At 46.5% G+C, this 27,974-nt stretch overlaps 1 protein-coding gene across 1 annotated transcript; it reads right to left on the reverse strand.

Annotated features, from left to right (window-relative positions):
- Positions 1-3,907: 3,907 nt before the first annotated feature.
- On the reverse strand, positions 3,908-25,641 carry DNASE1L3 (deoxyribonuclease 1 like 3). Its single transcript, XM_059161313.1, has 8 exons — positions 25,222-25,641; positions 18,727-18,815; positions 14,978-15,067; positions 14,239-14,351; positions 11,609-11,721; positions 8,365-8,522; positions 4,655-4,751; positions 3,908-4,350 (listed from the first exon to the last, which is right to left on the reverse strand). The coding sequence occupies exons 1-8, from the start codon at positions 25,360-25,362 to the stop codon at positions 4,237-4,239; spliced, it is 915 nt and encodes a 304-aa protein (XP_059017296.1). The 5' UTR covers positions 25,363-25,641; the 3' UTR covers positions 3,908-4,236.
- Positions 25,642-27,974: the final 2,333 nt, after the last annotated feature.

Here is a 27,974-nt window from a genome sequence, read left to right on the forward strand (position 1 = left end):
AAGCGCACTGTGGGAAGATGTAATGGAGGGTCGTAGAAAGACTGGGGGAAGCTAGTGAGAAAAGGCCTCCCTGACTGACTGAGATTTAAGCTGAGTTTTGAGGAATGAGAAGAAATTAGCGAAGCGGATGGGGGTGATGGGGAAAAGGGGTGATGGGAGTAGGGGTGCCAGTGCAAAGCCCAGAAGCTGGGGAGAGCATGAAGAACTGAAGAACTACACGTTGTGGCTAGAAGGTGTAATGGTTGAAAGTGGAGTTGGAGAAGTAAGTGAAGGCCAAGATATACAGGGCTTCGATGAAAAGGACTAGGGTCTTTACCCAGAAGAGAAGTGGGGAGCCCTTGAGGGTTTTAGCAGGGAGGCAACAGCAGGAGATTTGCATTTTGGTAAATATATCCTGGTTGTTGGGAGGAGACCAGATTGTAGGGGGCTAGGGTGGGAGTGGTGGGACCAGTGTGGGGGCCGCTGATGCCACCCAAGGAGAGTCCATGGCTTGGCCTATGGCAGCCCCCTCGGCTCTTGGCCCCATGAGGCCTGATGTTTGTCTGCAGCTCAGTCTCAGCTACGTGGAGACTTTGGGAAGCAAGCGACCATCTGGCTAGAAAATGTCCCGTTGTTCCAGTCCATTCAGGGTACGCACTGTTTCCCACACTATTTTCTCAGAAGAGGCGTGTGCGTGCGTGCGTGCGTGCGTGCGTGCGTCTGTGTGTGTGAACGCGAGCGCGCGCGTGCCTGCGAACGTGCGCGCGCATGCGCGTTTGTATATTTGTGCAATGCTCCCTGCAAGGCTCCTTGTTTTCTCGAGATTCCCTCAGTTTTATGGAATTGAGTAGCTTTCCTGAGTCCCGAAGCTTGAAACCGCTGGTGCCCGAGTTCCGTGGACCTTGGTTACCCGTTCCTTCTCCCAGATGTGACCTGTGAGTAAGCGACATGGGAATGTGGGCTCCTCACGGTGCCTCTGTCCTCAGGACCATGGGGTGGATGCCTTAATGGGGGAGACTCGGCAGCCGATGCAGGTGGAAACGTCTCTCACCCGCACACCTGCCTTGGCCAGACCCCTTTGCTCCCTCCAGGAGGGAAGACAGATGTGGCCTCTAGTCTGTCACCTTTTCCTTTCCTGGTTTGACAACTGCCCTTTATACTTGCCTTCTCCAATCCAAGGGAAAGATAGGAGCCAGGGCTGCTGAATTAGAGAAGCTCTGGGTACTCCCCACCCCGGTCTCCCATCCCAGCAGGGACAGGACGAGGAATACTAAACATTAACACAGAGGGGTCTCTGTGTTTGCGGCAGGAAAGGGTGTTGAATAGAAAGCGATAATAACAGGGCCTGGATGGAGACACATCTCCATGTCTCAAGTCTCACTTGCCGAAATGCTTTTTGTGGTCAAAGATAAAGCAATGGAACCTTAGTCTGATTCCTCATATGGCAACAATTCAAAGCAGTGAAATGAGAGACCTTTGTACCCAAAGACTGCAGGTGGGCCATCCTTTGATGGAGCAAGTCCTATTGTTAAAATACAGCCTCCATCTTTGGAGGGCTTACCAAGTGTGAGGCACGTATTTGGTATGTTACATTCATTACTTAAACTTCATCTCTGAGGTTGGTTCTCTCATTAGCCTCGTTTTAGACATAAGGGAACTGAGGGCAAGTGGGCGGCTCAGAATCCCAGAGCTCCAAGGTGGTGCAGAGTATGACTCCAAAGTGAGCCAGAGTCCTGGATCACTCTACACTTCTTGTCCCGAAGCAGAGCTGGGAGAGTGAGTTCAAAATCTGGTCCCTCGATAAAGAATGAAAGAAGAGTCTCATCCTCAGGTCACCTGGGAGCTTGTTGAAAAGGCAGTTCCTGAGGCACCTGGATGGCTGGGTTGGTTGAGCGTCTGCCTTAGCTCAGGTCATGATTTCAGGGTCCTGGGATCGAGTCCTGTGTTGGACTCCCTGCTCAGTGGGGAGTCTGATTGTCTCTTTCTCTCTGCCCTCCACCCCTGCTCGTGTGCATGCACGCTCTCTCTATATATATATATCATAAATTAATTAATTAAAAATAAAAATGCAGGCTCCCACCCTGCCCCCACTCCAAGCTTCTGAGACAGACTCTGGGAGCCTGGGACCTGGGATCAGCATAACAGGTCCTCTGGGATTCTGGTGCATACAAGTTTCAAACCCTCTGTACAAAGCCAAAGCTGAAAGGTTATACACACAACCAGGGTATACCCTCCTTCCCCAAAATTTGCAAGGGTTCCTTGCCCCAGGCAGACCAGGTGACCCAGAGGGATGGGAGTATGTCTGTGGCTCTGTTAGTTTGTGACCAGAAAGAAACAGCCTCACTCCAGCCTCACTCCGTCTCTTCTTGTCTGGCAGAGTTTGCCCGGAATGGGAGCTGGCGGGGCCTGTGGCTCTGGGAAGCTGCTTCAGCGCAGGGATAGAGGGATGTCTTGTCACCAAGGAGGCCGCAGGGTAGCAGAGACCAGCTCAGAACCATTGACAAGCTCACTTAGTGTCTGGCCAACTTTTCCCCACCAAGCACAGGGCTCTTGGCCCACTGTGCTACTGGCCTTTAGGGCAAAAGCATGATCCTATCCTCCAAAATATGCTCTTTTGGGAATTGCCTGCTTGACCATTTTGGACCTTAGAAACTGGAAGTTTTCCTGGGCCTGTGAGCCCTGTTCAGAAGGGATGACAGAAGCTTTATAGCCTTGCCACCTGCCCCCACCCCAGTTCCAACAAGAGCTCTGAGGGTCATTGGGTTTTTGGAGAGAAACAATTTTCCCATTTAAGCCAACCCCTTTTGATTTTATTCCCTTGCTCAGATGCAACCAAATTTTAAAAATCAGGCTCATGGTTTCTTTCTTATATCAAAAGTCACATTGTCCCTGATATATTAAGGAAAATAATCAGGGGGTGGGACCCTGCTTATAGGATGCTAATGCTCTATTTTGAGGAGTCACTTAATGGTGCTGATTATTCATAGATTTTCTTGAAAGAATGCATAAGCTGGTAAGAGGAGTTGCATCTGACACAGTCAACTAGGGGGTGGGGTCCCGGGGCAGCAATCCTTATCACTGCTTATGCTTTGAAATGCCTGCATATTTAGCCATGCCTAGGTACTATTTGAACAAAAGAAACAATACAAGAGAAAGCAAAGCCAAACAAACAAAAATGGTCACCATGGATACAGGTAAAATGGTGCTTCTCGGCAGGACTCCTCTGCAGCTCTTTGGTTGCAGAATGATAACAAAATCCTTGAGTCTCTGCCAGCCAGCTAGCCTCCTCAAAGCCTAGGAGGAGGGAGGCTTGGAACGTGCAGGGAAGGGGCAGTCCCGTGGGGCACCAAGTGCAAGGTGGGACAAAGGCAAGGCTGACATGATACCCCACAAAATACAGACCCTTGTAGGCATCCAAAACCTCTGGGCTGTGGGTGATGGGAGTGTCTGAGGGATTTAGAAGCAGGAATGGGAGAGCAGGGGGACCATGGTAGGAATGCAATTCCAAAGGATGGCACTGGTAGGTACTGGGGTGGCTGAGTTGGAGGACAATTTACAGGCAGGGAGACCAGATGCGATAGCCTTCCTTCTTGATCCCAGTGAGACATGATCACTATCCTGACCTCAGACAAGAGGAAGTAGATTCCTCAGAGAGTGAAGGGCCCAAATCATGGGGTGCAGTGGAGGCCTTGGCCTTCCTGGTCATTTCCTGTGGACTAGGATCCACTCCATGAAGACTGAAAGCTAATGTTCTTCCTCCTCCGGCAGCCTCTTTCATGGCAGGGCTGAGCAGAGGCAGTGACAGCTGATGAGGCTCTCCTTGGGACATGAAGACTATCCTTTAGGACTGCAAAAGCCCCCAGTTTCCTTTTGGGTAATTCAGGGAAGGTATAGCCCAAGTAGGATAATAGGAGACTCTCCTCCCAACTTGACAAAAATTTTTAAAGATTTTTATTTATTTATTTGAGAGAGAGAGAGAGAGAGAAAACACAAGAGGGGGAGGGGCAAAGGGAAAGGGAGAAGCAGGCTCCCTGCCGAGCCCAGGACCCCAGGACTCCAGAATCATAACCTGAGCTGAAGGCAGATGCTTAACTGACTGAGCCACCCAGAAACCCCCAATTCAAGACAGATTAAATTCATGTTGAAGATGAAAACAGTTGGACCAGTCTTGTTTCCTGAGTGCAGGCAGCAGCTCATGCCTCTTAGAGCTGTTTTATTTAGAGACAAGAAATGGTTAGTACAATGGCTCCCTTGTATCTAGGAGCGTTGGACCTTTTTCTTCTTTGGAGAGATAGATTTCTTGCTGTTGGTGAAGGCCCTTGAAGACTGTAGTTTAAATTCAACTGGAAAGTGGTCGCTGACCTCCAAAGCCTATAAAGAGAAAAGGGAGATGAATTTGGGAATTCAGAGACTGTCATTTTAGTGAACAAATTCAGGCTTAAGGTGGGAAAATAAAACACCTAAAGTCATGCAGTAGAGCACACACTAGTGAGTGTCATCCTTGGACCAGCTCAACCAGAAATTTAGGTAGATCTTCAAGCCATAGAATGAATCATAGACTTTGAGACTCGGGGGTCCAATGGCCCTATGTTGTATCTCCAGTGGTGGCCTCAAAGGGTGACACCAACCCGTCTCCCAGGACAGTGGTACAGAAAGACAAAGATGGCAGCTGTACCTCCTCCTCGGTCAACCCATAAGCTTTCTGGAAGTTAAAGGTGCTGTTTGATTTGAGAACAACAGAGTTGACGATCTCTTGTCCTCTAAGCACGATCCTGGAGAAAAGGAGGAGAAGACAGTCCTATTAATCCACCTCGTTGATTTGTGAAACAAACCGAGTTTCCTGTTTGACCTCTGGAATTGACTGAGCAGCCTGGCTCTTTCATGTGGTGTTCAAATTCCAGGCCTGGTTTTGTCTCCCTTAGGACAGTGCCTAAGATTGGGGAAATTGGCTCATCCCCTACTGGGGCTCTGTGGGCACCAGCACACAGTGTTTCCCTGTATGGGCAGTAGCCCTGTAGGTGGAAGAGAAGATTTTGTATGAAACATGGACACCACATTGTGGATCAATGACTTACATACTGAGAATGTTGTTCCCCTTGCAATTATCTTTCACTTTTCCTGATTCGGTTATGAAGAAAGGTACTGGCTTATCTTTTTAAAAAATATTTTAATTATTTATTAGAGAGAGAGATTGGGAGCACACATGGGGTGGGGGTGTGGAGGGCAGAGGGAAAGGGAGAAGCAGGCTCCCTGCTCAGTGGGGAGGGAGCCCGATGTAGAGCTCGATCCCAGGATCCTGAGATCATGACCTGAGCTGAAGATAGATGGTTAGTCCATTGAGCCACCCAGGCGTCCCTGGCTTATCTTTAATAACACTCTAAGCTCCCATTTTAACCAAGACAGAGCAGGCTGAAATCACCAAGCACTCTGTAAGCAAGATAATTAAGGCAGAATTTAACATTGTTCAGTTTCATTGGGCTTATGTTTTTAGTTATTTGCGATTTATGACAAATAATGCTATTTTCTTACCTTAGTATGAAATTTCCTTTATTTATTTATTTATTTATTTATTTGTCAGAGAGAGACACAGCGAGAGAGGGAACACAAGCAGGGGTAGTGAGAGAGGGAGAAGCAGGCTTCCCGCTGAGCAAGGAGCCCAACATGAGGCTTGATCCCAGGACCCTGGGATCATAACCTGAGCTGAAGGCAGACGCTTAACAACTGAGCCACCCAGGCACCCCTGAAATTTCTTTTAAAAATTAATTTATTTCATTACAAATGAATAAATTTAAAGACAAATACAGGGAAAAACCATAGTATAGTTGCTTTGTAACGACAGCAAAAACTGGGAACATGGTAGTTAAGTGAGTTTTGGAAAGATGGACTCTAATATACCCCACGTGGAGTGATACATTTGGGGCCTACATGGCCTGCACCGACTGACTGAGGAAAGACAAGGTGAGTCAACTGCCAGGTCATGACCATCCACTGAGCTTTTCCTAATTCCAACTGACTGATTTGGTTTCCTGTGTTTGTTACCAATTCCACCATGGTTAACTCTGAGCTTAATCCACAAGTAAACTCTTTCCATTCTCTTGGCGATTTCTTCAAGCCATCCTTCAGACCCAGAGAGTCAAGAGCAACATAGTTAAGGTGCCTCTGTTTCTGGCTTCTACGGACATGTGTGGGCAGGTCAGCTGATTGTTGAAGGCTCTCCTGAGGCTGCTCCTTGCACAGGCCAGCTCTTGGCAGCTTTCATGTCCAGGAGTTCACAGCTCATGGGCGGTGTTCAATAAATATTTGTCCACAGAATAAAGACTTGAATTGAGACCATTTCATCCTACTCCCCTAATTAGAAATGTATATCCCTTTAACTTTTTAAAATTTTCTTCATTTTTTTTTTTTAAGATTTTATTTATTTATTTGACAGAGAGAGATCACAAGTAGGCAGAGAGGCAGGCAGAGAGAGAGAGAGAGGAGGAAGCAGGCTCCCTGCCGAGCAGAGACCCCGATGCGGGACTCGATCCCAGGACCCTGAGATCATGACCTGAGCCGAAGGCAGCAGCTTAACCCACTGAGCCACCCAGGCGCCCCATAAAATTTTCTTCATTTTTAAAGTAGGCTCCATGCCCAACATGGGGCTCAAACGCACATCACAAGATCAAGAGTTGCATGTTCTACCGACTGAGCCAGCCAGGCACCCCAGAAATTTATAACTCTTTTAAGAAAAGCATAAAAGAGGGACGCCTAGGTGGCTCAGTCAGTTAAGCATCTGCCTTCGGCTCAGGTCATGAACCCAAGATCCTGGGACTGAGTCCCACATTGGGCTCCTTGCTCAGAGGGGAGCCTGGTTCTCCCTCTGCCTGCTGCTTCCACTGCTTGTGCACTCTCTCTCTCACTCTCTCTCTCTGACAAATAAATAAATTAATTAAATAAATAAAATAAAAAAAACATAAAATATATATGCCAGTCCAGAAAATATAGAAAATCCAGAGCAACAAATGAGAAATTAATCTTTAAAAAAATCACATGTAATCCTGCCATCCTTTGGCATATATGTGTCTAAACCCGAGGTTCTTTTAGTAAACACATTTTTAACCTGTTCCCCCACCCCTCCTAATCTACTGTGAGCATCTTTCCTGGTGATGCACTGTTCTTCAGCTTCATTATTTTTGATCACCTCCCCCTTGTTGGCCAGGGGAGAAGAATGGGGCCGCAGAATGGCCTTGACCTGCCCAAGGCAAGTGGGCAAGTGGCCATCTCCAACCCACTTAGCTGGCAAACCCTCAAAGTAAGAAGAGGAGTGAAGGCACCAGGGTTGCAGTAGGTTGTGGGGTGGCCCAGGCTCCTGGGACTTCCTGCCTCCATTCACCTTTCCTTAATGCTAGGGCTGATTCCACTCTTGGGAACTGGAGTAGGGACTTCTGCAAAGGATACACCAGCCCTGAAAGCTCCAAGAGGAACAAATGAGGTCATGGGATGGAAGTGAAAGCCTGACCTCAAAACTAGAGAAGTGAGAACAGCTGTCTTCTGGCAGAAGCCATCTCATGCTTCCTTGGAGGCACGCTGGGCTCTGGGAACCCTGGAAGATCAGGAACATTCACATGTTTTGAGTGCCTCCCACATGTCCTGATTTAAGGAGCAAAAGTGAATGCTAACTGAAAATCCCCAGGGAGATTTTACAAGCACTTTTTTTTTTTTTTTTTAAATGTAGGCACTTCAGCCTACGTGGGGCTTGAACTCACACCCCAAAATCAAGAGACACGTGCTCCACTGACTGAGCCAGCCAGGAACCCTGAGAATGCTGTTACTTAAAGGTATGTATTTGTATCTAGGAACGTACAGCAAAAGCTTTGAGAGTGGAAAGACCCTTGTTCTAACTGGTCTCTTATGGATCGTCCGTTTCAGCAGTGCTTACGCTAGCAAACTCTTGGCAATAACCTAAGCTCGATGATGGGGGATTTGAGTGACTAAATTCTGGTATGTCTTTGTGATGAAATAATTAACAGCCAGTAAGTGTGTGGAGCACTACCATCTGCCAGGCATTGTGTGAGAAGACACATACTACTTCATCTACTCCTCCTCATGGCTCCATGAATGAGGCTTCACGACAATCCCTGTCTTACAGGCCAGGAAGCAAAGACACACAGAGCTTAAGTCTCTTGGTTACAGACAGGAAGTGGTAGAGGCAGGATTTGAAGCCAGGCCAGCACTAGCCATAACTAAGCTACAACGCTCAGGGCTCCCAGGCGTGGTGATGCAGGTTGCACACTGCACAAGTACCTAATGGGTGAGCCTGAAATCTAATGGGCTGAGGTGGGTTGCCTTTCCTGAGGCATATCAAATACTGTGTGGGCTAGCTTGCGTCGGGCAGGTGCCTCCTACCTGTCATATGCACAGCTGGTGCTCCCCTTGACTGTGGTGTCTTCTTGGTCCCCTATCAGCCAGACAAACCTGGTGTCAGTCCTCAAGCGGATGTTCTTCCAGGCTTTCTTGGGGACATAGCTACAGCCGGCATTGAAGTCACCCATGAAAATGAAATTCTGAAAGATGTTATTTGGAATTGTCAACTTGTAGGTATTATTGCCATGCTTTTTCTTAGACCCACTAACAGTGGCTCCACCTCCCACGCCCAGTAAACAGTGGGTTCCATTACAAGCTAAATTGTGTCCTCCCCTCCCCAATGCCCCCACACAAATTCATATACTGAAGTCCTAACCTAATACCTCATGCGACTATATTTGGAGAGAGGGCCTTTAAATGAGGCTATATGGGTGGCCCCTAATCCAGTATGACTGGTCCCTCATAAAAAGAGATTAGAACCTGGCAATTCACAGACCTGTACCCCTGGGGCTAATAATACATTATATGTTTATAAAAAAAAATTAAAAATTATTAAAAGAGATTAGGACACAGACAGACAAAGAGGGAAGACCAAGGATAGAGGCTTTAGGAGAAAACAACCCTGCTGACACCTTGACCTTGGCCATCCAGCTTCCAGAGCTGTGAGGATTACCTTTCTGTTGTTTAAATGGCCCAGTTTTGGGCAGCCCTTGCAAACTAATACAGGGTCTTTCTTCATTCCTTTTTCTTTTCTTTTTTTTAAAGATTTTGTTTATGTATTTGAGAGAGAGAAAGCGCTGGCACAAATGGGGAAGGCAGAGGGAAAGAGAGCAGCAGGCTCGACGCTGAGCAGGGAGCCCACGGTGGGTCTCAATCCCAGCACCCCGGATCATGACCTGAGCCGATGGGAGACACTTAATCAACTGAGCCACCCAGGCACCCTGATTTCTTTTTGGTTTTTGAAGTTGAAAATGGAGTCATGGTTTTGATGAGTATTTGGCAGGTGATGTACAAGGGAAGGTGTTGTCATGGAGTGTAGGATGTTTGCTGCAGGCGTTCCCTCCTGGTCTTACTCTCCGCATCTGTGTCATTCAGCATGCTGAATTAGGTGGGCATAAAAGAATCCAGCTCATTTATTCCCTCAGATCTTTCTGGCTCAAACTACTGGAGGGTATAAATACATGAATGAATCAACTTTTTTTGTTTCCAAGCAGGAAAATGAATTTGGGTGGTTTGACAGCTTTGGCACCATGCTTTCTCTTCTATTGTTTGTAAGCTGGGAACTTATTCCTGTGGAAATTCTGTCTGCTGAGGAAGTGGGAAGAGCCTGAAAGGGAGGGGGTCATAGAATGGGTTGTCCACCCTTGCCCCGAGGCCACCAACAGGACCTTCTATCTTAGAAGTGCTTTTCCCTACAGAGCTTTCGGGAAAAAAACTTTTAATATTCCTTAATCCAGAGGAAGTGTCATATTTCCTAGTTAGTGCTATTGTTTGGGGTTGTTGTTGACTTTAGCATTTTCTTCAAAAACATTTTATTTTGACCTCAGAGATCATGGTTTTCCTTGAGATAGATGAGTGTGGTTGAGGGCAGAATGTCATCCTTAAGCCCAGTGACCACCGGCTCCTATTGTTCTAGACACAGTTTACTGAGCACGCACTATGTGTGAGGCCAAGGATTAAATGTTTCATAAAGTTGGGGCGCCTGAGTGGCTCAGTCAGTTGAGCATCTGACTCTTGATTTCAGCTCAGGTTATGATCTCAGGGTCCTGGGATGGAGCCCCACCCCTGGCTCTATGCTCTCATGGACTCTGCTTGTCCCTCTCCCCTCTGCTCCTCCCCTCATGTTCTCTCTCTCTGTCAAATAAATAAATAAATCTTTAAAAAGTGTTTCCTAAAGTTTAAGTTAAATCTCACAATAAACACTGGGAGGTGGAAGGGACCTTTAATCCCTGTGGAAACAGGATAGAGGGATAAAGTGAACTGCTCTAGACCATTCCACTTATGGGCTCAAGTGATAAAGTCAAGAATTAAATCCTTATCTGCCTCACTGAAGGCCTTCAGCACAAGAGTAGCCCCTCTTATTCACTCTTGCGCCATCGATGCCTCCCTAGTGCCTGACATTTAAGAGATGCTCAATAAATTGTTAAATGACTGAAAGAATTCAAACTTTTAGGAATGAATGAGTCTTTCTCTTGCCTGGCAAGAGAGATAAGCAGTGAATTACACACCTTGCGCTCTCCATGTCCTAGCTCTGCGCCCCCACTTTATTTGACCCATGTTGCACTTTGAACGGTGGATCTGGAGAGGAGGAAGGGGGTGGTCACTGGAGTCACATCCCAAAAGGAGGAAAGAGGAATGAGGAAGAGCCCTCTGGAAGACTTCTGAACTTGCCAAGAGCTTTCACAGACCCTCACAGCTGCACAGGTGGCATCCCTGTTTTCTAGGTGAGAAAATAATTGAGACCAAGAAGGACAGTGGATATATTCCCCTAGATTGCACCCTTAGATCACTGGAGAAACCACTTCTGTTCTTCGCTTCCGTCTATGAGGTTGGGCTGAAGCTCACACAGATTTAATCAATCGGAGCTTCTCAACCCCCCTGATCACAGTGGTTGGTTGGGATGGACATGTGACCCAGTCAGGGCCAATGGGACTCAACCCCGGGGCACTTGTTGCATAGTGGGACAGACAGTTTGTCAGTGGGCTGGAAGCTGCTGGTGGCCATCTTGCCATCCAAAAGGTGGAGCCCACCCAGAGGAAATGAGGGCAAAGAGATGGAAAGAAAGCGAGGAGACAAGCCCTGATTACTGGATCCAACTATGCCTGAACTACTCCTGGACATTTTAGTTACGTGAACCAATAAATTGCACCTCCCTTTCACAAACCAGTTTTGAAAGTCTGTCCCATGCAGTGAAGGACTCCTGACCACTGTTCTCATTGCAAAGTGAGAATGATAAAGGTAGTAAATCGTGGGGTTATTGGGAGGATTAAATCGACTTGTCCATGTCCAGCCTCAGCATAAGGCACGGCTCCCACTACTCGTAATTTGGGGCAGCCATTATTAGTGGAGCAGAGTATGAATTGCTGAGCCCCACGCGGACGGGACCCAGGCAGATTTAGCAAGAAGGATATTTAAGGCTGAGGTAAGGCCTAAAATGAGGCTCTAACAGGGTGCTGCAGTGCACATGTCCTGCCCGCCTCGCTCTCCCGGGGAGTCACTCATCCCTTCCCAGAACCGGATTCTGCCTCTGCTAGATGGGAGTTCAGCAGACACAGAGGGTCATCACCTCTGCCTTCCAGCGGCGTTTCACATCCCAGTAGACATCAGCGAGCTCATCAATCTCTTTCACGGAGGTCTCAGGGGTGGTGTGCAGGGGGACAATCACGAAGTCCTTGACAGCTGAGGAACAGGAAAGAGGCAGAGGTCACACGCACACTTTCCTGAACAGGAGCAGGTTCAGGGAACACTGCTGGAGAGAAACAGGCTGTCCTTCCTGAAGGCCCAGACTGCACTGCCTGGGTCCTCTCATTTCTGGAGGGGCCAGCCAGCTAGTGGCTGAGATGTGAATGCTGTTGGGACCATTGGGCTGCTGTTCTCAGAGCGTGAAAGCCTCTTTTCACCCATTCACCTGCCCGGCCAAGAGAAAGCTGGTAATCAGGACTCCTTGCTGACATTGTGGGTGTTTTTATTTTCTCATTTTTTGAAAAATGGTATTTTCCATTTTTTAAAAAATAAGAAGTCTCTTTGGCTTTTTTACGGAAGAAAAAAGTTTTTTCTAGTTAAAAAAAATTGAGGCTTGTCAGTTTACGTTTCTTTTATAATCTGGAAAAAAGCCTCTCTAAAATTATGTATTTTTAAAAACAGCCTTTGTGAAATAGCTGAAAACCTCCCCACCAGGAGGGACTGAGCGAGCCTGTATCCGGGAATGTGGGTGAGCTTGGGAGCCGTGCCTTGCCCACCTGCCGGTGGCAGCTGGCGTGTTCTGAGGGCCTCTTCCCCGGGGTTCCCTTGCCCAGTGCCTGGGTCCCCACTCGTACGCAGGAGCTGAGGGCGGGTGGGGAATCACTGCTCAAGTCACACAGTGGGGAGTCAGGACTCAGATCGGGAAGCCTGTCTCCATGACCCCACGCTTACCCACCAGCCGTGTCTCCCACTCTCCTCCTCCGGCCTCCACTCCATTTCCCATCCTCTCTGGCCCCCTAAACACCCCTACCCTTTTCCCACATCCGAGTTTGTGTGTACTCACTGGGACCTCCCCCTGGAAAGGCCCTTGCCTTAGCCCTCAGTGACTGGCTTCTTCAGGTCACACTCCTGGCACCCTGAAGAGGCCATCTGTGGCCTGCCCCATCTAAGGCAGGCCCCTCTCCCCAGTATGCTTTTACTTCCTTCTTGCTCTGAAGTTACTTGCTGTGCCTCTGCGTTTTTCCCACTGGAACCTTGGCTCTGTCTTGCTCACTGGCTTGGCTCTAGCACTTAGCACAGTACCTGGCCCATGAGAGGGACTACAAAATGTTTGTTGGGTGAGTTTATGATTGAATGAATGAATGAGTAAATGAATAAAGGAAAAAATGATAAATGAATGGCTAAATGATATAAAGGAAAAAAGTAAATGAATAAAGGGAAAAAATGATAAACGAATGGCTAACTCTATCTTTAATCTCAGAGGGGACATTCCTTGTACAAGAGAGAGAATTCCAAACAGGGCATGGCTGCAATGCCATCCTCTGGGAGGAGAGGTAGAGAAAGGAGGATAGGTAGATGCTCACGATAAACAGGTTTGTTTAGTCATGTTTAGCTATGTGTCGCTGAAGACTCTATTTGAGAAGACGGGGCAGGGTGCTCTGCAAACACTGGTCAGCCAAATGGGAATTGTGTGTCTGACAAAGGTGATTATTACACCTGCTCTCTGAAGTACATTTCTGCCCTAAACAGCCCCCACCTCCTCCTCTTTTTCTACTGGAAATTTCCACCACCATTCTTCCATGTTTGTTTTCCCGAAGTACTCACAAAGCCAGGGCCGAAATAGTTATGTTCCTACTTCAGGCTGTTTATATTTGTGTAATATATATGCAGCTGTACATACATACAGCTCTATGGATATGTATTTGGTCAGTGTCTGTCTTGTCCGCTACGACATAACTTCCCTAGGACAGGGACCTTGTCTGCTTTGTCTAGTTCCTGGAACAGAACGTGGTAGGCATTGAAAAAAATATTTGATTCATATAGCTCCAATCTGCAAATCAAATTAATTATTGATTTTGGAGTTAGATATGCACAGTGGTTAAGAGTATGGGCACCCAAGATAATGGCTTGGATTCCAACTACTGAGTGAGTGACCTTGGGCCAGTGATTCCACATGTTTGAACCTTGGCTACCTCAAATGTAAAGTGCAGATAATCCTAGGTCCTGCTGGATGTTGCAAGGACTACAGGAACCTGGCACTAGTCAGGGATCTATAATTGTTAGTGGCATATATAAGTGTAGTTGTCAGAGTTCAGACGTGTAGTCGTTTGGATTTCCTCTCTATACACAGTCTGTGGAGGAGATTGCAAGGGGAGGGAGAGGGAGACTCTAGGTTGGGAGTTCGTCTCTGCTAGCCATCGCTGGGACTCTCTTTTTTAAATGAAGTTGTATTTGATTGGGACTGAAAAAAATTATGGTAAATAATTTCCATCAGCCTAAAAGCTCAGAGTGGAGTTATCACTGATTTCTGAAGGTGAGTTCCAGGCTGAGGAGGTCTTGAGTTGAGGATACCTCCTCAACATTCAAATATTAGACGTTCTTAATGGCCATCTCAAATCTAATGTATCCCTAACGATGCTGTGCAAACCCTGGGACCCCTGCTCACACTCGGGGCTACTGTCCATTCATGGGATCAGAGGAAAGTCCTGAGCAGGAGGGGCCTGTGGATCTCACCGGTGTGGGGTGACTGGAACCAGACCACAAAGGGTTCCCTGGAAAACACATCTGCGTCACCAGCCTGATAGTCATGGTAGAGGTAGCGTTTCTTCACAGACACTAGCTTTTCCCTAGAAATAAAAAAAAAAAAAGAAGCCCTTCCAGGTGATTCAGTTGTCTTCTTAACCTCATTCAAGAAGCAGAGACCTAGCCCGTGGCTTTATCGGCCCCCCAGACAGGCTCTTGCCCTGCAAGCGATCTTCCCCTTGAGAACAAGTTTCCGTCAAATCTTCTCAATGGCCAGAGCCCTTTGAAAGCTGGAGACCAGAACAGCACCAGTTCTCTGGGTCAGCCACAAGTTAACGTTCAGACGTAGAACACAATTACTGGTAAGAAGAAGACAACACTGTGAAATTTCGGAGTCAGCCATGCTGGGCAGCTCAGGTTTCCATCCCTGGGCTGGAACTTCACTGTGAAGGATAAAGAAGTGACCCTCCAGACCAGGCCGCCACTGAACCAACCAGCAAATTCGAGGTCAGGAAGCTGCATGTGCTTTTGCTTTGAGGAGATAATGCTTTGCTTCAGCCTCAATTCAGTAGCAATTAGTTTGATATTTTGATATTATTTGATATTGAGAACTGGTTAGAGATAATTAGAGATCCAAATTTGGTTTTGAAGAAAAGAAATACATTTTGATTCAAATCACAGTTATCATTTAGAAGTGAATCATGTCCCAGGAAGCAGAGACTATACTTACTTGTAGAGAAAGGCATACTGTTCTTTATATGTGTTTCTTCCAAGCCGAGAGCTAATCACATAGTTGTAGATTATATGTCTTCTTGAGTTTCTAGAAAACATAAAGATTTTACATTGCATCTTAAAAAATAAGCATTTCCCTACTGCAAGCTCCCCTCTCTTCATTCTGTATCCATATCGCCAAGGGTATCGTGGAGAAAGGCTGCCATTCATCATAATCTCGGAGTCTAATAAGAAGGGCCACCATCATCTGGGAATGTGACATTTCTCAGGATCTTTACAGACATGATCTCTTGCCCTTAGGAGGTGGGTAGTATTGTTACCCATTTTTTATAGTTTGCAGGTACAAAGCTGGGATTTGAGCTCAAATCCTATATACCCCAAATCCACAGGCTTTGGCCTGTACCTGTGGGACATTATTGAGACCATAGAAGATTCAGGCCAGATCAGTCCCAGATCCCACTCTGGTTCGTGGCTGGGGCTGACCTCATACTCCCTGGGGGAGTAATTCTTACCAGGTCACCCTGTCCCTGCACTACTCCTGAACATTTCTCAAAGGCAGAATTCCTAGTACCATTTTCTTTTCTTTTCTTTTTAAGATTTTATTTATTTATTCAACAGAGAGAGAGATCACAAGTAGGCAGAGAGGCAGGCAGAGAGAGCACAGGAAGCAGGCTCCCTGCCGAGCAGAGAGCCTGATGTGGGGCTTGATCCCAGGACCCTGAGATCATGACTTGAGCCGAAAGCAGAGGCTTTAACCCACTGAGCCACTCAGGCATTCCCCAGTACCATTTTCATTGGATGTTCACTCCTGTTCTGAAAACCCCCAAGCATTTTCTCACAAGTCAGCTATTGTTTATGTCCTGGGGGCTAGAAGTACAGCTGTGAAGTCCCATTACCTCTACCACTCATTCATACCAGGGAAATGGACTCTCCGTGTGTTTGCCAAACCTGCTGATAACTCCACCCAGGGCAGGGCCTGACACAGTTTTACTTCATTCGCACACAGATCTAGGGCATATCTAAGCTGTGGCATATTCTTAGGTTCTGTTGGAATATAGCAGATTAGGTCTTTAGGAGCCCACTGAGGCCCTGCAGAAATTCCCGAACATGCTAGATACATCTAGGGCAGGTCCAGCTACTGGGGCCCAAGAAGTGTGGACAGTAGATTCCACTGGGTTTCCAGTTTGGGAAGACTGGCCTTGTTCTGAATCTTGCCTGCCAAATTTTGGGTTGGCAGACTGCTCACAATGACTCAGCTGTGAGGCAATTAAGGCCCCTCCTAGCTTACGGGGCTTAAGGGGACAAACAGGCCTGCCTCTGCCTGGAGTCCATGGCACAGTCTAGGGAAGTTGGGGAGAACTGACTACAGTGGGGGTGGGAAGACTCGACCCAGGTTGCTCTGGGGAGGCACCTGGAGCCCTCTGTCCTCTCAAGCTTCTGAAAACTGACCAGAGACCCTCTATGGGAGGCTGAGGAGGTTCAGAATAGAGCACTGGCTTTGGAGTCAGATATGACCCAGGTGCAAAGTAAGCTCCACCGTTTACTGGCTGGATGATCTTAGGCAGATCCCTCCTCTCTGAGTCTCAGTTCCCCCAGCTATGAGGGAAGTAGTAAAAGTACCAACCCCACGGAGTTGTGGGAGTAAATGAAGTAGTGCACATAAATGGATTAACAGGATGCCTGGCATGTAGTTAGGGCTATCGATGGTAGGTGTTGCACATGGCCCTCTGGACCACCATCTGCTATCGTAATTTTCTTCCTTTTCATCCCTGCTACATGCCAGGCACAGTGCAACCACTTACATGCAGGATTTAATTACAGCCACATCCCAGGAAGATGGGTTCATTATTAGCCCCATTTTGTAGATAGGGAAAATGAGGTACGAAGAGCTTGAATAACTTGCTCAAAGGCATAGTAGAGCCAAGATCCAAACACAAGTTGGTCTGAGACTAGCATAGGTGCCTAACCCTTGTGCTAAACTCCCTTTTCTATCGTCAAAGATCAGATCTGGAACCAGAAGAGCTGCTGAGGGCAAAGCATATTTTTAGAGGAGAAACGGAGGCCCAGAGGGGAGTGGAGCCAGCCCAAGAGGCCTCTTTGAACAAGAGTGTCCAAGGCTGTTCTTGCTGGGCTTACCGAGGCTGGATTGATCATTTATTTATTTTTTTTAAACGTGAGTTTCCTTAATTATAAAAGTGTAACAATGGCCAGATGTACTGGATGGTAGATTACATGGTTGTTAGCATTTTCTCTGTGCTCTTAAGAATGTTTAAAATACATCATAAGAAAAAGGAAAGGGCATATAACATTCTCGTTGTAGAAAACTTGGAAAATACAGACAATATAGAGAAGATACCATATTTAAATTCCTTGTAATTTTTGCTCTGAGATAGCTGTTGTCAGCCTTTGATTCACCGCTTTTGAATCTTTTAAATATTTTTGTTTTGTTTTTCTTTTGACATAATTGAACTACTTGGTACATATTATCATATGTTCTAGTTTGTGGTATAATCTTATCATGCATGTACAAAGGAAACATTATATTAGAAGTTTTTAAAAATTGGGGCGCCTGGGTGGTTCAGTGGGTTAAGCCTCTGCCTTCAGCTGGGATCATGATCTTGATCTCGGGCCTGGGATTGAGCACCACTTCAGGCTCTCTCCTCAGCGGGGACCCTGCTTCCTCCTCTCTCTCTGCCTGCCACTCTGCCTACTTGTGATCTCACTCTATATCAAATAAATCAATAACATCTTTAAAAAAAAAAAGTTTTTAAAAATTGGAGTGCGTGAGAATCACCTGGGAAGGCTACTTAGATGAAGATCACTCCCAGGGATCCCGCAGACATTCTCGTTCAATAGCCTGGAAGTTCTGGAATGTGCCTTTTTAACTCACTTTGGGGTGATTTTCAGGTGGCTAGGTCCGCTGATTATTCTTTGAGAAAGAATGTAAATCATAACTATAATCCAAAATTATAAATTATTTGAGGACATTATCTTTTGGGGTTTTTTGAATTTATAAAATCAATCTAGGCTTTTTGTCAGATATTCAAATCATATACAAGTATATAAAATAAAAAGTAAATGTTCCCTATTTCTTCAGTGACCCCATCCGCAGTGGTCCTGCAATCACACCCACCTCCCTGACCCAGAAGTAACCACTCTTAATAGTTGGAGCCTATTTTCCCATTCTCTCCTCTGTCCCCATGTAAACTCAAACACCCTCTTACTCAGGCCTAGTAGTAATGTGATCACTAAAATGGGCCACTCTATCTACAGTTCTGAACCTTTTTTGAATTGCTTTCAAGATTACTGCAGTCGTCTTCCCGTGCTGAATATTTAGCTCTAACAGATTCTGTAGTGAATGTGGTTTTTAATGGCTACGTAATATTCCAGCCTGTAGCCGTATCGTAACTTCATACTTGTACTTAATCTTTTCTTTACAACAGTAGTTCTGATTTCAGTCTCTTGTCTGAAAACCTCTTGTCTCTTTCATTTCTCTCTCTGTCTTGGCTCCTCATGCATTTCCTCTATTTTGCTTTATCATATTAAAACTAGCTAGTCGAAAGTTCTCAGGACTGCAGCTCCTGGAGTTGGAAGCTGGGGCAGTGTTGGCCATGTGACGTGGTGGTCAGGGCAGTGCTGGCTTTCACACTAGTTTCAGTTCCCCCCGGGCTTTTCAGATATCCTTGCACTTAACCTTGAGCCTGCAGGGGGTCCAGGCCCCCCACCCCCACCCCACCCCATCTTTACCCATTTAATCTCTCCATCAGAGTAGGACAGATCCTGTTGTTGCTGTCCTTGATTTCCATCAGGAGTATGATATCACAGCGTTTGATGACCTGCAGAGACAGAATTCCCAGATGTCTTCAGGCAAATAATCTATACATAATAAAATCTTTTATTGGGCACTATGTTTTAAGTATAGGATTAGTGTTTGGTTAAAGTAATTAACTTCATTGCTGAAACAAGTGAGGAACTTCCTGAGGTAGGTAATATTGTTATGTCCATTTTATTTTATTTTAGTAAAGTTTTTATTTTTAAGTAACCACTATGGCCAATGTGAAAATCAAGCTCACAGTCCTGAGATCAAGAGTCACAAGCTCCACCGACTGAGCCAGTCAGGTGCCCCAGTTAAGTCCATTGTAAAGATAAGGAGTCTAGGGCTCCAGGAAAGTCAAGTAAACTACCCAAAGTGACTCAGGTGGAAAGTGGCTGATACCAAGGGCAAATCTAGGCAGTCTGAATCCAGAGCCAATGATCATATGATCACGTGTCCTATATCTTGGCTTTGCTTGAATAATCACAATAACAACTACAAATATTTATTAAGCTCTTAGTAAGTGAGAGGGACACAGCTGGATATGGGTCTCCCTAGTTCACCTGGCAACAAAATTATAATAATAAAAATTACAAGGGCTAACATTTATTGTGATCCTACTCTGAACCTCACCAACCTTACGAGATAATCATAAGCAGAAATCAGGCTTAGAGTGATTGGATGAGAAGTTTGAAGTCACACAGCCAGTATATAGATGGTAGAGTCAGGATTTGAATTCAGGATCATGTGGCTACAAAGCCCATGATGATGTTAGAATACAGGGAGAGCTGGGTCTGGCCACCAAGCCAGCCTGCTGATTTAGTTACCTGTCACTGTCAGACCTTTCTTGAAGGCACTTTAATCTAGGGGCACCTGACTGGGTCAGTTGGTGGAGCATGCAAATCTTGATCTCAGGGTTGCGAGTTTGAACCCCTTACTTAAAAATAAGTAAAATATTTTTTTTAAATACTCTTTAAAGTACGGATCAAAATCCTTGGAGAATGTACTTACCCTTTGGCCTAGTTTTCCCACCTGGAGGAAGATCTCCTATCATAATGTAATATCTACTACCTCTCTGCATCTCAGTGTCCTCATCTATAGATTGGAATGATGATAGTTCTTCCCTCACAGGGTTGCTGGAGGATTAAATGGGCACTTGGAGCAGTGAGAGCAGTATAGGAGGCACTCAGTAAATTATTACTACTACTATTATAACTTGTATAGATCAAAGAGGAAGATACATTGCAACAGACGACAACAACAAAATTGGAAACAACCTAACTATCTCCGAATAGGAAACCATTAAATGAAAGATAACATAGGGCATTATATAGAATTAAGAGTCATGTGAATGGGTCCCTCAGTGGCTCAGTCTGTTGAGCGTCTGACTCTTGATTTCAGCTCAGGTGATGATTTCAGGGGTGTGAAATCGACCCCCATGCTGGGCTCTGTGCTGGGCGTGGAGCCTGCTTAAGATTTTCTCTCTCTCCTTCTGCACCTTCCCCTGCTTGAAAAAGGCATGTTTTAAAAGAATTATTAACAAAATATATAAATAAATAATAACGGCATGTGAAATGCTTCTGATACAAAAGCAGGATGCAAAACTGATGATAGAGGGTAGTCTCCGTGCTGAAAAACAGATGCAAATTTATGTATTTATTTTTGTGTAGAAAAATGCTCATAATGTCCTAAACGCCAGTAGCTCTTATCTTCCAGTGATAACACTTCTTTATATGTTTCTATATTTTCAAAATAGTCCCTAATGACTGTTTTTTACTTACTAAAATTAGTTTCAAAATTCTAAATTTATATTTTAAAAAATTATATGTAATTTTAAAAAATTAAAGTGTTATTTAAAAAAAGAAAACTGCAGAGTGCCTAGGTGGTTCAGTTGGTTAAGCATCTGCCTTCGGCTCAGGTCACGATCCCAGGGTCCTGGGATTGAGCCCTGCATCCAGGCTCTCTGCTCGGCAGGGGGTCTGCTTCTCCTTCTCCCTCTGCCTGCCTCTCCCACTGCTTGTGCTCTCTCTCTGCGTCAAATAAATAAGTAAAATATTTTTTAAAAATAAGTGTTAGCTCTTACCATCGACTCACTGAATTTATAATAACCCTTTGATGCAGGTCCTCTTATTATCCCCACTGTATATATAGTTGGGCATTCAGCCTCAGCGTGCTAAGTAACCAGAACATCGTGTGAATGTGGATAATGGGATCATCTGCTATAGAGCCCCTCTTGACCACTTGCTCAACGGCCGAAGTAATCACCATATTCCTGTGATTGCTCCTTTTGAATGTCATCCACTGGTGCAGGGCAAAAACGGACCAGGGTTCAGACTGCATTTCCTGAGCAGAAAGGTTGAGCTTTTAGATTCCCTGCTTACAGCCCTTTGCCCGCACAAAAACAAACCAAAACCAAAAAACAAAAAACAAAACAAAACAAAAAAAAAAACCCACCACTCCAAAGCCCCACATCTCCAGCAGTTACTCCAGCAGATCTCCATGTCCCTCAATTGAGTACTTGCCTCTGAACCTCTGGACGAATTTCCTATAGACTGGAACCTACAGTGCAGTGAGCGATGGATCTCACCATCAGCGTTCTCCTGGGGACGAACACTAGAGCTTTAACAGTCCGTCCATCCTCCTGCCCATCTCTCCACTCACTTGTTTATCCATCCAACAAAATTCTGTCAGGCGCCTGCTGTGTCCCAGATGACCTGTGAGGCCTTGCTTTACTCACAACTCTACAGCATCTGGCATGAGTGAAAGAGAGAAGGGAGGGAAGGAGAGAGAGAGAGAGGCCCAGGGAGCCATACTGGAACCATTTGAGCCCAGTTTATGAAGCACAAATACCTTCCCGTGTTTAACTCTTCTTTATGGCAGCATAAGAAAAATGGGAATACATTTCCTAGCCAGTGCTTTAAAAAATAATTTTGTTAACAGTTTTCTAATTATAAAAATAATGTTGCTTATTGTAGAAATTTGAAAAATATAGAAAAGACTATAAAAAAAAATCACCTGATGACCTCTAAACCCATCACCCAGACACTTCTCACATGATTTCTGTACTTGTCTTTACAAAATGACATCCAAATAACTCGCCTGTTAGTTAGCATCAAATGGCCTCAGAGTCGTATCTTGACTCTATTGCTCACCAGCTGTGTGACCCTGAGCAAGTCACTTAAGCTCCCCGAATCCGCCAGATTCCTCATCTATAACCTGAGATGAAATCCTCCTCCTGGGGATGTCATGGGGATTAAAGGATATGATAGATATAAGGCATTCAGTCCAGTCCCTGGCCTGGAAAAGAAGCTCTGCAAACAGTGGGGCGGTGTTTATCACACAGTTTGGGTCTGATTGGTTTTTTTGTTCGTGTTTTTCAGCCTCAGTGATGTTCCGAGCGTTTTCCCCACAGTGATTAAATACTCACTTTTCAAATCTTATCACTGATACATGTTTTCCCTGCCCCTGTTTCACGCCAGGAAAAAATACTTCTCCCTGACTCTGTCTCCTCAGAATGAGCCTCCAGAGATGAGAGGCCCCCCAGAAGGCCCTCTCAGACCTGAAACTGGAGATTTTCCTGACTCCCTTTACAGATGGGAGGGAGGAGAGGCTGAGCACGGCCAGCAGTGAAGCCTTCCCAGCAAGCGGTCTTGTGCTGCGAGTGGGCCTGGAAAGATGGGAAGGGGCAGTCTAAAGAAATCTTATGAAGACTCTGGGGCCAAGAGCAGCCTATGAAGCCGTACCGTACAGGAGGGAACCGTATAGTACAGGAGGGGACAGAGCCCAGAGAGGGTCCATTAGGCCAGGGTCCCAGCCTTTGCTCTCACACTTACTGGCTCCATGACCAGGGACTATGTCCGTCTCCGCTCTGAACTCCACTTGCCCATGTGCAAAAGGCAACCAGAGGGCTTGTGAGGCCGAACTTGGATGCTGCCTGATAAGGGCCTGGCTAACAAGAAGCACTCCCAAAATTGTAAGTACCATGTGCCGTGGGAGATGATGCCTCCCATGTCCCCCATCTCAACCCGAGTGCCTCAGAGCATCGAGTACTTGGCCTACGTTCAGTATTTGTTGGATGAACAAACTTTGCTCTTTAAGGACACAGACTGAGGAATGGGACAGAAGCAGCCTTGCCCAGGCAGGGTTTGGCATCTGGAGAACTGCCCATAATGCCAGCCAGCAAGTCCAAGTTGGAGAAGGCAGGTCTCCTTCACTCTCCAGCCTCCCTGATGAAGGTCATAGACAACAGCATCATGAAGCCGGGCTCATCTCCAAAGTGATCAAGCCGGTATGAAACGGTGGAAAAGGCATCTTCTCTAATAGGGTTGGTTCATATGGCTGGCTTTTATCCTGGCTCTTCTGCTTACCTGCTAGGGAATCGTGGGTACGGCACTTCACCATTCTGAGTCGGCCTTCTCTGTTACAAAGTGGGGGGAATGCCACCTATGTCATAATATTAAATAAGAATATGGAGGCATCTGGATGGCTCAATTGGTTAAGCGTCTGCCTTGGGCTCAAGTCGTGATCAGGTCGTGATCCCAGGGTCCTGGGATCAAGACCCACATTGGACTTCCTGCTCAGTGTGGAGGCTGTCTCTCCCTCTGCTCCTCTCTCCTGCTCTCTCTCTCCCTCTGTTTCTCAAATAAATAAATACATAAAAATAAAAATAGAAAATTCCTGGCCAGGAGCAGGTATGCAGACACAAGGCCCTGTGAGTATTACTACCCTGAATATCTGGGTTCGGATTTCACTGTAAGTGCTCTCATTGGCTCTGGCAGTCTTTGGGGATGGCCTCTGTTTATGGGATGGTTTTGCAGCAGTGGGGTTAGGTAAGGATTCCTTGACAGAGACTTCCCATGTGCTTGGTGCTCGGTGTGACGGGCTGTCCATCAGTGGGCTCTCTAGGACGGGGCAGCTCCAGGGAGGTCCTAAGTGTAGGGCCCCAATGATGGAATCTCCAAGAACCAAAAAGACAGCCTCTTAAGATTGTGATGACTTTTCCTGGGTAGAATAAGTGAGGAAGGTGATCGGCACTAGGGAACTCATAGGTACCCAGGCTCCGTGTGCCCTTGTGCGAGGAAGCAGGGAAAATAGTTTCCCGGCACGTCAGAGCTCCCTGTAGTGCCAGGGAGTCTCGGCTCCCACAGGATGGGCATGGTTGTTCTGGTTAAACGACTGCCACTGGAAGGCCTTGGGTGCCATCCAACGGGCAGGGCCAACCAGGGAGAGGACGATCTAAATAAGAACAGAGCGTGTAGTCCTTGTTCTAATCCATTTTGTGTATTAATCCCAACAGTAGCGGCTCTGTTTGTGATCATCTGCCCCGTCCCAGGCTCTCCTGGGGCCCTTCCACACCTTGAGTTCTCTCTGCCAACCAGTGTCACAGGTTGTGTGAGGCCCAATTGCTGAAAGGCCCAGAGGTTCAGGGAGGAGAAGGGAATTCCCGAGCTTCCTCTCACAGCTGCTGGGCAGGATCTGAACCCAAGGCTTGCGGTGCTCCCCCCATACCATGGTGCCCACAGGATTTTCTAGGGTGGTAATACCCAGACAGAGTCCTGGGAAAGGTTTCAGCTCCCAGCATCATCAGAGATTAGTTAACGTGTCAGGTAAAGACAAAGTTAGTCGACTCCAGAGAAACGTGAGCAGCCACTCCGGACCTTGGTCATACAACCCAGGGAGGTTTTATCTAAGTGGAGAGAAAGTTTAGAATTGGTAGTTGGGAAAAGGTTGATGGGTATAAGGTGGAAAAGGAGGGAGAGGTGGGGAGGAGGGAAGGAGAGAGAGAGAAGGGAAGGAAGGAAAGAAAAAGAAAAGAAAGGAAGGAAGGGAGAGAAAAGGATGGAAGAAAGGAAGGAAGGAAAGGAAAGAACGAAATCTGTGCTGTAGTGATGGAGAAAAAGATAGAAAGACCAGGCTGGGCTGGCATCCCAGCTCCCCCTCCACCCACCCCCCACCTACATGAGGTCACTACACCTTCTGTTGTTCATCTCTTCATGGGGGGTAAAACCCTCCTTCCTGAGAGTGATGGAATGAAATCGTGGATTCGTGATGCCTGGCGGGGGCATTCAGTAAATGGTAATAAAAATCATGGTATTAGCCAGCCCTTCCCTGGAGCTTACTAGGAGCCAGATATTGTCTTAGGAGCTTTACATTTACCAACTCACACAAACCCCCGAACAATCCCACAGGGAGGAGCCGTCGTGGCTCCCGAACGCCCCTCGTGTTCCGAGGATGACATGAAGCCCGGAGAGGGGATGTGGTTATTGGCATTATTGCTGTCAGTACTGCGACTGAATGCAAAGGCAGCTGCTACCTTCCCCCTAGAGACTAACTTGGGTGAAATTTCTCCCGAGTCTCTTGAAGTCCAAAGGCAGAGAGAGCGCATGAGGGGGATCCAGCGCTCTCTGTGACCAAGAAGGGGGTCTCACCTTCATGATGACGTCCATGGCATTCTTGTTTTCCTTCTTGGCTTCCCCAAAGGACCTCACATTGAAGGAGCAGAGCCTCAGGGCCTGGGCACTGCTGATGGAGAGGAGGAGAAGCAGCGGGAAGGCGGGCAGCCGGGGCATCCTGGCAGAGCTCCGGATTCAGCGAGAGGATCGTGGTGGCTGGCGTGCAAGGGCTCTGGGCCACCTCCTTGGGCTCAGCTGACTTATAAAGCCTGCGGATAACAGGAATGACTGGATTCCTTGTTGCTACTTTCACTTCTCTGAGGAACTGAAGATCATGGGTTTCTTTCCCCAAGGAAATGAAGAAAGGGGTCTAGGGGCCCCTGTTTTTGTCACTCGGGTGCGGAAATTGGCCTGCGTAATTGAGGGACCATCCCCTGCAAAGTCTCTCCTATCCCAGTCGGGAACCAGCTGTGATATCTGGTCATCAGCCCTGCAGTGGCATGCCATGTGCCTTTTCCTGAGAATGGATAACTCGGAAGTGGTCCACCCCAAGAGGGCAGCTGGGGTGAGGAAGGCTTCTGTGGAGGGGATGGTGAGGCAGGGGTCAGTGGGAAATCCGGCCAGGCTTTCTGTCCTCACTGGGGTTTCACAGCCAGCTGTCCTGGGACACACCCAGGCTCTGACTCTCTAATTGCCCTGGTGGGCGTAATTAAGGTCAACTCTGCTTTGAGTTACATAATGTTATAGGCAGTTTTACCGTTTACAGTGTAACACACCAAAGGCTGGTAGGGTATTGCCAGGGAGAGCAAGTGCTGGTCTGCTGGAATAGGTCCGTAAAATATCCTTGGACTTGAAGGACTAATAGCCAGTGAAAGCCCCTGGAGAGATCACAGTTCAGTCAGGTATGATCTTAATGTTTGTGAGAGATGTATGACCCAAAGAAAGGAAGGTTTTTCAAGAACTGTAGGATTTCAACCCAAGTAAAATGAATTTTAGAGAGGTGGGCATGGAGACGGGACGATCCGAAATGCAAAATCCAGTCAAGTCCTAAGTGCCGGGTGAGATTTGCAGACTTTGGCAAGGAAAATTCTTCTGTGAAGAAGGCGGGTGATGAGAATAAGTGGAGGGTAGCATTGGGATCTCTGGGCCACCCCCTCTTGAAGAGATGGGCGGGAAAAGGGAGAAGCACGCATGTATCACTAACATACATCCAGGCAGCATCCTGGCCAAAATCTCTTGCCGAGCACGCTCAGGCATCCTAAGGAGATAACCCCAAATAGTACATGGAAGGAAATAATGGTTTCCTGAGCTCCTCGTGACAGGCTGATCCCTGGCGTCAACAACAGGCTTCTCTGAATCTCCAGGGAAAAGGGTGATGATTGCCTTCCTAGGCAAATCGGCCTCTCCCAGCCTGAGGAAGATTTAGAATTGAGTGCTGTCCATGCTTTTTGCGCCTCTTAAGGAATTTGTACATATGCGCATTTCACGAACTTGTAACATGCGAGAGATCTTGGACTATTTAACTGACAATCTTGTAACTCCGACATCAGCTGGGCAGTTAGGGGGATCGATTTAGAGTTGTGGCTTTACGTTGAAGCCTTTCTGAATTCATGCATGGATCTGGAACATTTATAAGAATGTGGAGTTAACAGTGTTTTGTAAGTTTAATTTATTAGAATTACTTAGTATTTAGGGGCACCTGGCAGGCTTAATTAGTAGAGCATGGGACTCTTGGTCTTAGGGTTGTGGGTTCGAGCCCCACATTGGGTCTAGAGACTACTTAAACACAAAACAATTCTTAAAAAAAAAAGAGAATTACTTAGTATTTTAAAAGGTGGCTTTTTTTTTTTTTTTAATTAGTTCAGACAACTAAAGTCGTTTACAAGGAAATGGGATATATTAAATGTATAAAAGTAGTTTAAGTTGTTTGTGAATGGGTCTATAACCCCTTAAAAGTAATTATTTAAGTTTGCTGAATATAGGCCTCATTAGATTTAGCAAATAAAAATACAGGGCACTAGGTAAATTTGCTTTTTTCTTTTAATATTCATTTATTTATTTTAGAGAGAGAGCAAGCAGGGGGAGGGCGATAGAGAATCTCAAGCAGATTCCCTGCAGAGCCCGACTCGGGGCTCAATCCCAGGACCCTGAGATCATGACCTGAACCAAAATCAGGAGTCAGACGCTTAATTGATTGAGCCGCCCAGGCACCCCTAGGTAAATTTGACTTTTAGATAATTCAAATTTAGGGACGCCTGGGTGGCTCAGTTGGTTAAGCAGCTGCCTTCGGCTCAGGTCATGATCCCAGCATCTTGGGATCGAGTCCCACATCGGGCTCCTTGCTCCGCAGGGAGCCTGCTTCTCCCTCTGCCTCTGCCTGCCATTCTGTCTGCCTGTGCTTGCTCTCTCTCTCTCTCTGATAAATAAAATCTTTGAAAAAAAAAAAAAAAAGATAATTCAAATTTAATTGGACATCCTATCCTGTGTTTTATCTGGCAGTCCTACCTGAATTTATAAAATGAATAAAGACTTTCATAAGCTGAATTTAAAGGCATGGCATTGCCTACGGCAGTAACAATCCTGTAAGGGTCCTGGGATAGGGTTTAGTTCCCAGCATCAAAAATAAGCTAACCTGGGGACCCCTGGCTGGCTCAATCAGCAGAGCATGTGACTCTTGATCTCGGGGTTGAGGGTTCGAGCCTCACGTTGGGTGTAGAGATGATTTAAAAATAAAATCTTAAGGGGTGCCTGGGTGGCTCAACGGGTTAAAGCCTCTGCCTTCAGCTCAG

The sequence above is a fragment of the Mustela lutreola genome, chromosome 2, assembly GCF_030435805.1.
Source record: "Mustela lutreola isolate mMusLut2 chromosome 2, mMusLut2.pri, whole genome shotgun sequence".
Taxonomy (NCBI): domain Eukaryota; kingdom Metazoa; phylum Chordata; class Mammalia; order Carnivora; family Mustelidae; genus Mustela; species Mustela lutreola.